General features: G+C 45.3%; 1 protein-coding gene across 4 annotated transcripts in view; it reads left to right on the top strand.

The window, feature by feature from the left end:
* The window catches only part of tafa5a (TAFA chemokine like family member 5a), a 535,310-nt gene that overhangs the window by 401,415 nt on the left and 121,528 nt on the right, over positions 1 to 12,367 (top strand). For all 4 annotated transcript variants that reach the window (XR_005462300.1, XM_038811413.1, XM_038811414.1 and 1 more), the window contains exon 3: positions 10,409 to 10,536. Coding sequence is in view for 3 of the 4 variants with exons in the window: in XM_038811413.1 (XP_038667341.1) it covers positions 10,409 to 10,536 (128 nt within the window). In the remaining variant the exon portion in view is untranslated. The remainder of the gene's footprint in view (positions 1 to 10,408; positions 10,537 to 12,367) is intronic.

Below are 12,367 nucleotides of genomic sequence, written 5' to 3' on the forward strand. Positions count from 1 at the left end.
AGGTTTGTTATCTGGAAAAGTCTAAGGGCCATAGTTCACACTATTGAAGAATGGAGCTTGCATGATGAAATTATAGTCTTGCTTTCAGATTTCAATACAATCAGAAGATCGCACTCTCAGTTAAATTTTAAAATAAGTGAGACTCAAAAATCCAAGCATATATTTACCAGTTTTGGACATATTTTTTACAACTTGGCATTCCAATGAGATTGTGCATATAAAGTACATAATCAGGTTCATTTTTAACAATCCCAAAGGTGCCTTAACTCTCCAGAACAATACCCTGGTTACGCATAAGCAACCACAAAGTTCAGACCTCCTCTTGCCTGTTCCAATCTGCACACTCCAGATTCCACATTCTTGTTCTTCCAAAAGCCCACTTCGGTGGAGACAGCAGGTGATTTAAATGGGCAGCTGCCTCCGCAAGTCATACATGCGCAAACGTCATCCCGCCTCTAGCCCCTCCTTGAAGACGGGAAATGCCAGGTTCTGGCGCGGACTTGGATTTTTGGCCATTTCCAGGGGGTTTTGGCACAGTTGTGAACCTCTCTGTCGTGACGAAAATGAGCTTTTCCCATTCAGCCACGATAATAAATGGACCATCACGTCCGACTAGTGTCAGACAGTGATGGCTCACTAGAATTACAAGTGTTTAAAGCACACTGATTTGCTCTGGATAACTTTGTTCCAACCTCTGCTGCCTGGAGCAGTTTGAAGCCTGCAATGAAACAGTCTCCACAGACCACAATGCAGTGCAACTCCCACGAACTCTGAAAGGCCACACCCCCTTATACGACACTGCGTGGGAGGTTGGAGGTCAGACATCGGGGGGTTGGGGGAAGTTGGACCTTGGTGGGTAGGTGGGGGGCTTCAGGGATCGGAGGAGCCTGCTCAGATCGGGGCCCTGGGTCAGGATGGTCAGGACAGGGTTTGTGATAGGTCGGATGGAGGGGGAACTTGGAGTCGGGCCCGCAGATTGTGGCGGAGGTGGGGGGTGTAAAATCATAAGCATGTGCGGGGAGCGACACCCATAATACCCTGGAGGGGTGAGCAGATGGTGGGTGGGGGTTCCGAAGTGGGGGAGTTATCCCATGTGGAGCTCACTCTGGCTCTTTAAAATAGTTAAGCTGAAGTTAGAAGTACTTTGATTTCTTCTTACCTCTTCAGAGTAACTATTAGCGTATCACTGAAAAATGAAAATCGCTCATTGTCACAAGTAGGCTTCAAATGAAGTTACTGTGAAAAGCCCTAGTCGCCACATTCCGGCGCCTGTTCGGGGAGGCTGGTACGGGAATCGAACCATGCTGCTGGCCTGCCTTGGTCTGCTTTAAAAGCCAGCGATTTAGCCCAGTGTGCTCAGCCAGCCTCTGCAGAGCCATCGAAAATGACTGATTTTAAATTGCATTGTCGGATGGTTCCCAGTGCAGTGAAATTATCCTAGGGAGGTAAGCGCTCCTGGACAATTGCCAGGTAAACCCTTACCTAGGAACATCAGAGAGGGATTCCCCAACGCATCCTTGAGGTATCCGCAAACCTAACGCTGGCGAGCCAGGAAGTTACAGGCCTCAACAGTACGACATAATGTATCATATGACATAACTCTATTTACACTCAAGTGTTTTTCTTACTGATATCTATTTGGTATCACCTCTCTTTTGTTATAAATTACCACATCCTCTGCCTCACAGTGCAAAACACCAACCTTCTCTCAGGTTTTTTTTTCCCCCTCTTTGGGAACCATATTAGCTAGCTGCAAATCTACTCACCCTGTCACACTTAGACTTGACGGCAGAAATTTCATTTCGGAAACCTGTAACAAACATAAACAGAAAAGGTTGGCAATGTACCAGTTGAAATGAAAATAAAAACTGACAATGAAAATGACTAAGCATGCAAAAGTTCTAATCAACAAAAGAGATGTGAAGTGGACCCAGTACAATTGCTGGAGATATTATTTTTGCAACAGCTTGGCTATCATATTGGTTTTCTCTGGAAACGAAGCAATTAATGATTTAAGCAGAGTTTCAACCAAACATAAATGACCTAGTTTATAACATTATGATGTTTGCCTGTAAAATCGTCCATTTTGTCTTTGAATCTCTCATTTTTTTTTAGTACTTGTTTCTAAGAAGTGCGAGACCACAGTTTGGGCAGAAACCTCTGTTGAGCCTTCCCTTTTTTGAAGTTTCTGTCTCACTTTTTTCCCTTTTGATTGTGGTCCATTAGTCTGCATGGTGACTGACTGTTCAATCTGAACCTGCACCATTTTGGATATTTTACATTTGACATCTCAGCACTTTCTCATTGTAAAGTCTCTAGCAGACTTAGAATGTTCTTTTTTTCCCTGTGAGTGCAATAGAATTTCCTTCCCATTCAAGTTAGAATAATTGGAAACCTTGTAATTATTTTTAGAGATTACAGCACCACCTCTGGAGGAAGCAGGTTGAGCAGAAAGAACTGTTGCAAGTAGGTCGCACAGCGATTTTAACAGACTTTGGGGGCATGTGGGCAGGGGCTGTGTTGCAGCATTGCAGACACAAAGGGCTGAATTTTCTTTCTGGCGTGGGAAGCTAATGTATCGACAAGTTCAGCGTCCCACAGCGTCCCAAGCCTGCACAATGTGTTTCAGGCAATCCCACTGTTATTTTTAAATGAATCTCTGCCAAAAAAGACAAGAACTTGGCAAAGGCTTGGCGTTCAACCAGCGATAGTAAGAGGCTTCCAGGGCTGGAGGCCCCCCAGTGCTCAGCAGCTCCATTGGCTGAGGTGGGAGCTGTCAATCTACACGTGGAGAGAGAGGAGAAAGGCCAATTAAGTCTGACAGCCTCATGATGAAGGAAGAAACCAAACCCTGTCTTAACTTGGAAAAATTCACAGGTTGAAACAACATGGGCGCGATTCTCTGCCCCCCATGCCGGGTGGGAGAATAGCGGGAGGGCGTGAAAAATGTCAGGAGGCCCCCCCCCCCCACGCCCGACCCACGCCACGAATCGCCGCTTGCCGTTTGTTATGGTGTGTGGCGATTCTCCGAAGCCGATGGGCCGAGCGGCCGGGCCTTCACGCCCGTTTCAACACAGCAGCAAACACACTGCTCACTGCCATCGTGAAACGGGCGCCAGATGCCCATTTGGGGCATCTGGGGGCCCGATTGGCACAGCAGTACCACGGCCGTGCCAAGGGGGCCATGCATCTGTAACGGGCGCACTCTTTTACCTCCGCCGCCCCGCAAGATCAAGCCGCCATGTCTTGCAGGGCGGCTGAGGGAAAAGACGTCAACTGCGCATGCGCTGGTTGGCGTTGTCCAACCTGTACATGTGCGGCCGACGTCATCGGCCGCGTCAGCCGGCGTGACGCTTGACATGCGGTCTTGACGACCGTTGTCAAGGCCGTGCCGCCATGACGCATGGGGCCGCGCTCCTAGCCCCACCCGGGGGGGGGGGGGGGGGGGGAGAATCGGCCCCGGAAGTGGCCGTGAAGGCTGCCGGCAGCCTTTACGATTCTCCACATTTGCGGAGATTCTCGCCCCATAGGTGTTAAACCAATAATTCCACTGCCAGCCTGTGCCAGTGTTTCTTTATATGTGATCAAGTAACCATCTAAACAATGCCTTTCACCTGAACGCACAAAATATTTAATTGATATCATTAGGAAGTCTTTTATATTTTTAAAATGGTTGCAGCTGCCCAGGGAATGATCCTGAAGTGACAGTCCCTCCACTGGATGGCAGCACAGCTGTGGTCCTGCGGCCATTTCAGGTCAGGGTGAGGGATCCTTAATGTGTTAAGTGCATACCACAAACGCCGTCATCCACCTCATGGCTCTTTTCCCATCCTGAGCTCACCACCTTCGCTTGGATGTGTTCGAGGCGACTGGGTCTGTCTGCATACCAACTGGAAATTACAGTCAGCTGAGGAAAGGAGGAAAGGAGGCTCACTTAATAGGCTCCTTAATGACAACAATTTGCCCAAAATTGGATACTTTCTGCTTGCAGGTGGGTAACCAATTTGCGACCCGCCCCAACCTTGCTGAATATAACTCAGGGTCAGAAGCAAGGCACCAAACCAACACAACAGCAAGTGGCGCCACCTTGTGGGACCACCTGCTTCAAATCGCAACCATGGCCCCCTTTGAAAATTCAGCCCAAAGATGTTAATATATTATTAGAGGCACTGCAAGATCTTTCTGGTATTGCTAGATCTGCTGTGTGCAACTGCAGGCTCCAAAACCTTCCAGTGCATAATTATGTCAGCTTATGTCAAGCTTTATTTCAATATCAGATATATATTTCCATAGTTTCCTTTCCTGTTTGTGATTTGTTTTGCAAAGCCTGTTCATATTTCTTTACATTCCAAGCTACCCTCTATCCAAATTTTACAATTCTGATCTGCATCATTATCACTTCCGCCCCCATCCCTGTGCGTCAGCATAATCACTTACTCAAGCTCACCACGATCAACGTCAGGAAGACCAAGAAGGTCGCGAGTGTTCTATTCAAACAAAATATTGTTGAATATAGAGACATGGTGCCAAAATTTTTCATCTTGCACTCACCAGGACATTTGCAAAAATTTCACATTTCAAACCAAACACAACAATTTATACCTCCAGGGCCGGTATTGTGAGTTGTTGTGATTGTTTGAAAATCAGCATTCTTGCATGTGTCCTGATAAGTGCATGAGAAGCTTCGGCCACATGTGACTCTTTTCAGCAGTATTCAGGTTTTGTGCTGTGAAGCATCTATTAAAACAAAGTGCTAACCAGTTTTCACAGGTGCAAGGAACGAACGCTGAATGCATGTGATTCTCAAAGCCCCATATGTCAGCGCCGCCCAAATTTAGAAATTGGATGACTTTCATCCAAATAATGTCTGGGTAGTGTGTAATGCCAATCACCTTATCCCGTATGTCAGTGCCAGGCTCGCAGTAAGCTGCAATGATACTTCTGCCATGTGACAAATCGTTAAGTATCTTCCTACCTCCCCTGCTGATGCTGCTCCTCCTCCCCGATTGGATGTCTTTGGCTTGGTCAAAGATTATTTTCCTCTGAGGAGAAAGAAGTCAATGTTAAGGGAATGAGTGGCATGGACATGTTCCTCATCATTAGCTTCCCAAGATGCTAAGGACAGCAACAATATATATTTGTATAGTGCCTTTAATATAATGAAATGCTGCACTGGAGCATTAGAAAACAAAGTATGATACTGATCGACAAAGAAGATATTAGATCGGATGACCAAAAGCCTTCATTAAGTAGCTTTTAAGAAGTGTTTCAAAGCAGCAAAATGAGATATGGGAACTCCAGAGCTTGTTGCCGAGGCAATAGAAGGCATGGTGATCAATGGTGGAGTAGCCATGATTGGGAATTTACCAGAATTCGGCCAGAGGAGAGCAGACACCGCAGAGGCGTGTTGTACCGGGGAAGATTCTAAAAACAGGGAGGGTCAAGGCCATGAGGAAATTTGCAGGTTAGAATGAGAATTTTTAAATCAAGATGTTGCTTGACCGGGAGCCAATGAAGTTCAGCAAGCACAAGAGAAAAGGAGCTTGTTACGAGTTAAGACAGATTTTTGGATGTTCTCAAATTTAAGAATGTGGGAGCCCAGCCAGGAGTGCATTCGAATAGTTGAACCTAGGTGTAACAAAGGCATGGGTGAGGGTTTCAGCAGGAGATGAGCTGAAATACGGGCAAAGCCGAGCAACGTTACAGAGGTAGAAAATGGCGGTCTTGGATATGGTGAAAGTGTGAGGTCAAGAGCTCATCTCAGGATGAGCTCGGGCTACGTGCATTGTCACCTTAAATGAAATATTCTTTAAAATTTACAATAGACTGTCGTGGACATTCTGATCCAGCAGTGTAATTTAGTGAATATTTGCTTCAACAAAGGACAGCCTCAATAAGATCCCTCCCCTTCCAGATGCTGAGAAAAGAAATTATGAAAGGCAAAGTGTGTTAGAGTTTGTGTATTGGTGGAAGTGCTTAGATTTACAATTGTTAGCCTTAAGGTTGTTGAACCTCTTTTGTTGTGGCAGTTCTTGGGGTGGTGGAAGTAGCACTGAGTGCCTTTGGTACCTTGCTCCATAAGGCCTGCACCAGGAGCTTCCTGCCTTCAGTGTCAAACAGACTTGCTCATCTGATTCTTGTTAAAAGCACCTCCAGAAATGCATCTGAGCATATCGGAGTACTTCCAACTGTTCACATTCCCCCAGGTTGGTGCTGCTGCAGACATTTTTCCAGGAGAAAAAAATTGTGCTGCCCTTCAACGTCAGACTGCAACTTTTTAAAGACTGCAACATAAGCAGTATTTCTCTCCCTCTCATTGGTGGTAAACCTATTGGGAGCAGTATTACTTCTTCAAACTCTTCATTGGAAAGGGGCCTGGAAGGAAATTGCAGTGAGTTAGTGGCAGATTGCACATCCAAAGATACAGATATTAATGATCCATTGCTACCTTACCAAAGGGAGTGAAATCCATGCCATTATTTCCTAATACTAAGTGTAAACAAATTGCGAGAGATCCATTAGCATAAGTACTTTTATGAAATGTCTGTGTTCATTAGTGCTGAGAAATTGTAATCTTCTCTATGCCACAGCCCACATCAGAACAAAGAACAAAGAACAAAGACAATTACAGCACAGGAACAGGCCCTTCGGCCCTCCCAGCCTGTGCCGATCCAGGTCCTTTATCTAAACCTGTCGCCGATTTTCCAAGGATCTACTTCCCTCTGTTCCCCGCCCGTTCATATATCTGTCTAGATGCATCTTAAATGATGCTATCGTACCCGCCTCTACCACCTCCGCTGGCAAAGCGTTCCAGGCACCCGCCACCCTCTGCGTAAAAAACGTTCCGCACACATCTCCCTTAAACTTTCCCCATCTCACCTTGAAATCGTGACCCCTTGTAATTGACACCCCCACTCTTGGAAAAAGCTTGTTGCTATCCACCCTGTCCATACCTCTCATAATTTTGTAGACTTCCATCAGGTTCCCCCATAACCTCCGTCTTTCCAACAAAAACAATCCTAATCTACTCAACCTTTCTTCATAACTAGCACCCTCCATACCAAGCAGCATCCTGGTGAACCTCCTCTGCACCCTCTCTAAAGCATCCACATCCTTCTGGTAATGTGGCAACCAGAACTGCATTCAGTATTCCAAATGTGGCCGAACCAAAGTCCTATACAGCTGTAACATGACCTGCCGACTCTTGTATTCAATACCCCGTCCGATGAAGGCAAGCATGCTGTATGCCTTCTTGACCACTCTATCGACCTGCGTTGCCACCTTCAGGGTACAATGGACCTGAACTCCCAGATCTCTCTGTACATCAATTTTCCCCAGGACTCTTCCATTGACCGTATAGTCCACTCTTGAATTAGATCTTCCAAAATGTATCACCTCGCATTTGCCTGGATTGAACTCCATCTGCCATTTCTCTGCCCAATTCTCCAATCTATCTGTATTTTGCTGTATTCTCTGACAGTCCTCCTCACTATCTGCAATTCCACCAATCTTTGTATCATCTGCAACTTGGCTGATCAGCCCACCTATACCCTTCATCCAGATCATTTATGTATATCACAAACAACAGTGGTCCGAGCACGGATCCCTGTGGAACACCACTAGTCACCTTTCTCCATTTTGAGACACTCCCTTCCACCACTACTCTCTGTCTCCTGTTGCCCAGCCAGTTCTTTATCCATCTAGCTAGTACACCCTGAACCCCATACGACTTCACTTTTTCCATCTACCTGCCATGGGAAACTTTATCAAATGCCTTACTGAAGTCCATGTATATGACATCTACAGCCCTTTCCTCATCAATTAACTTTGTCACTTCCTCAAAGAATTCTATTAGGTTTGTAAGACATGACCTTCCCTGCACAAAACCATGCTGCCTATCACTGATAAGTCTATTTTCTTCCAAATGTGAATAGATCCTGCCCCTCAGTATCTTCTCCAACAGTTTGCCTACCACTGACGTCAAGCTCACAGGTCTATAATTCCCTGGATTATCCTGCTACCCTTCTTAAACAAAGGGACAACATTAGCAATTCTCCAGTCCTCTGGGACCTCACCCGTGCTCAAGGATGCTGCAAAGATATCTGTTAAGGCCCCAGCTATTTTGTCCCTCGCTTCCCTCAGTAACCTGGGATAGATCCCATCCGGACCTGGGGACTTGTCCACCTTAATGCCTTTTAGAATACCCAAAACCTCCCCCTTCCTTATGCTGACTTGACCTAGAGTATTTAAACATCCATCCCTAGCCTCAACATCCGTCATGTCCCTCTCCTTGGTGAATACCGATGCAAAGTACTCAAGAATCTCACCCATTTCCCCTGACTCCACGCATAAATTCCCTCTTTTGTCTTTGAGTGGGCCAATCCTTTCTCTAATTACCCTCTTGCTCCTTATATATAAATATATATAACCTTAACCTCCTTAACCCCATTAGCCCAAGATATTTCATGACCCCTTTTAGCCCTCTTTATTGCGCGTTTGAGATTTGTCCTACTTTCCCTATATTCCTCCAAAGCTTCATCAGATTTAAGTCGCCTAGATCTTATGTAGGCTTCCTTTTTCATCTTAGTTAGTCTCACAATTTCACCTGTCATCCATGGTTCCCAAATCTTGCCATTCCTATCCCTCATTTTCACAGGGTATTGTCTGTCCTGCACTCTAATCAACCTTTCCTTAAAAGACTCCCACATTTCAAATGTGGATTTACCCTTAAAAGCTGTTCCCAATCCACATTTCCAAGCTCCTGCCGAATTTTGTTATAGTTGGCCTTTCCCCAATTTAGCACTCTTCCTTTAGGACCACTCTCGTCTTTGTCCATGAGTATTCTAAAACTTATGGAATTGTGATCTCTATTCCCAAAGGACTCACCGACTGAAACTTCAACCACCTGGCCGGGATCATTCCCCAATACCAGGTCCAGTATGGCCCCTTCCCGAGTTGGACTATTTACATACTGCTCTAAAAGACTCTCCTGGTTGCTCCTTACAAATTCTGCTCCATCTACGCCTCCAACACTATATGAGTCCCATTCAATGTTGGGGAAGTTAAAATCTCCCATCACGACCACCCTATTGCTCCTACATTTTTCTATAATCTGTCTACAGATTTGTACCTCTACTTCACGCTCACTTTTGGGAGGCCTGTAGTAAAGTCCCAACAATGTTACTGCACCCTTCCTATTTCTTAGCTCTACCCATATTACCTCAGTGCTCGAATCCTCCATTGTGCCCTCCTTAATCACAGCTGTGATATCATCTCTGACCAGTAATGCAACTCCTCCACCCCTTTTACCTCCCTCTCTATCCCGCCTGAAGCATCTATACCCTGGGATATTTAGTTGCCAGTCTTGCCCTTCCCTCAACCAAGTCTCAGTAATATCAATAACATCATATTCCCAGGTACTAATTCAAGCCCTAAGTTCATTTGCCTTACCTGCTACACTTCTCGCATTAAACAAATGCACCTCAGACCATCTGTCCCTTTGCGATCATCTCTTCCCTGTCTACTCTTCCCCTTAGTCACATTGAGTTTATTATCTAGTACCTTACTGGCTTTAGTTGCTGCCTCTTTACTGACCTCTAACTTCCTAATCTGGTTCCCATCCCCCTGCCATATTAATTTAAAACCTCCCCAACAGTGTTAGCAAAAGTCGCCTTTCTCCATTTTGAGACACTCCCTTCCACCACTACTCTCTCTCTCCTGTTGCTCAGCCAGTTCTGTATCCATCTAGCTAGTACACCCTGAACCCCATACGACTTCACTTTTTCCATCAACCTGCCATGGGAAACTTTATCAAACGCCTTACTGAAGTCCATGTATATGACATCTACATCAAGTGTGTGTGCATAAATACTTGCATCATATATGTCTGTATATTTATATGTCAATACAGCATGTTGTCAAGACTTTCAATTTAAATCAAGATATTCCAGGTGGAAGTCTTACAAATGTTGTCCGTTTGACCCTATTTCCTGATGGGCATGATTCCACTACATGCACTGATTTGGCAGTCATCCTTGAGTTGTCAGAAGGAGGAATAGTTTAGTGGAAATGCTAATTGCATTCTGGCAGCCTTCTGTGGTTGCACTTAACGGAACATTGTTAGGCCAGTGTCAAGAATCGATCACCTTATGTTTACAAGAAACAAATTCCGCACTCACCCTCTCCCCTGAAAAGCTGCGTGCAAAGATATTCACAGGGTAGAAAAGAACACGAGTGGAAAATTAATCGAACGTTAACCTGTTGTTTTTTAAGAAAAGTCGACTTTTAAGTTTCCATCCAGATCTGACTAATTTGATCACAAATTCCATTCAAAAATGAATGGGCTAGGATATATATTTGAGTGTGTGAACAGAGGAATAATAAGTACCCTTCTTTGTTTTTTTTTCAGCACGAATTGTAAAGACTAGACAATGGTGTGAAATGCTTCCGTGTTTGGAAGGAGAAGGATGCAATTTGTTAATGAATAAATCAGGCTGGACCTGCACACAGCCAGGTGGGCGAATAAAGACAACTACGGTAAGCCATGGGCCCAACTGACAGACTAATCAAATCTGTGGCATTATATAGTAGGCATTCAGTGCCAATGTAATCAACTCCAGGCAAAAGGAGAAAAATACATCAGGCAAGACTGGCTGGAAATAAACTGTTTGAATCAGGACACCGTATTATTGCAATTATCGTAAAACTGTAACTTCAGGCAAGATGCAAATAGGACATTGTTCAAATTGTTAAAAGATTTTATTGTGTCCTCTATCAAAACAACAAGTCTACTCTAGACCATTATTACGAAGATCTAATTATTAAAAAGGTTTCTGTTTCTATTGTTCATAAATGTATATCATTTAAAATTCAACAGTGGGTTGCATGGCGGTGCAGTGCTTAGCACTGCTGCCTCATGGTGCCGAAGACCCGGGCTTGATCCCAGCCCCAGTTCATTGTCCGTGTGGAGTTTGCACATTCTCCCCGTGGCTGCGTGGGTCTCACCCACGTGGATTGGCCACACAAAATTGCCGCTTTTAAAAAAATTCAACAGTATATCTGATCCTGCAAAGACAATGGCATGATCTAACCATATTGGAAAGAGTCTCGTGATGAGCGCGTTTAGCTGAGATTGCACTTGGTCCTGTTTCCAGCACTGAGGAGGTGCCCTGATCTCTCGACCTCCTGACGCAACCCACAAAAACCCCAAAGCCACAACTTACCAACAAGGAGTTCCTCAGGACCCCCGGAACCCCATCTCACACTCGTAGGACCCCCTGGGCCCAATCACAACCATGGGAAAAATACCCATAGCCCTGCCAGCTGACAGTGCCACTTGGGTACCTTGGCAGTGGCAGGCTGGCAGCAAGTTGGCACTGAAAAGGTGCCACAGTGGCAGTGCCAGTTTACAAGGCTGGCTATGCCAAAGTGTCCAGGTGGCACCAGCAGGGAGGTCTCCGATCCCCTGGGAGACTCCGACAAGTGCTGTTCTGTCTGGTCTCCATTTGTGGGGTCCAGCACTGAACGGTGCTTGCCCGAGGTCTCCAAGGTGATTGATCATAGAATCATAGAACCATAGGATTTACAGTGCAGAAGGAGGCCATTTGGCCCATCGAGTCTGCTCCGGAACTTGGAAAGGGCACCCTACCCAAGCCCATACCACCACCTATCCCCTTAACCCAGTAATCTCACCCAACCTTTTTGGCACTAAGGGCAATTTAGCTTGGCCAATCCACCTAACTTGCACATCTTTTGACTGTGGGAGGAAATCAGAGCACCCGGAGGAAACCCACGCAGACACAGGGAGAACGTGCAGACTCCGCACAGACAGTGACTCAAGCGCACATATTAGAGACTAGCTGTCTCACTTTAATAAGTAGATTTGAAAAACAGTGATCCTGACCACAGTGGATCGGATTCAGATCATGGCGTCTCGCGAGATCGTGTTAGATCTCGTGAGGTGTGGTGAGCTGGGTAGATCCCAAAAGAGGAATCTCCTGGCATCTACCATCCGCGCAGTGCTGCCTTTCAGGTGCAACCCGGTCGGTAGATCACACTCAATATTAACAGATAACTGAATTGAATGTTATGGATTGTATTAAGTATCTGTCTGGATTTGGTTGACTGTATATAATATAACTGGGATACAAGTTCTTGTTGCATTTTTATGATACTGATTACTTGCACATTACTAACACTTACCTGAATATTTGAACTGACATAGGAATTTTGGATTACCAGGAACTCATTGGAAGAATAAGTCAGACATTGTTCCATTTAATATGAATTTATTTGCCTTTCCGCATTAGTGTACTGAGTAGGAAGACGAGGCATAGCACAAATTACATAAATAAATATATGCAGCTCA

The sequence above is a fragment of the Scyliorhinus canicula genome, chromosome 11 (genome assembly GCF_902713615.1).
Source record: "Scyliorhinus canicula chromosome 11, sScyCan1.1, whole genome shotgun sequence".
Lineage (NCBI taxonomy): Eukaryota > Metazoa > Chordata > Chondrichthyes > Carcharhiniformes > Scyliorhinidae > Scyliorhinus > Scyliorhinus canicula.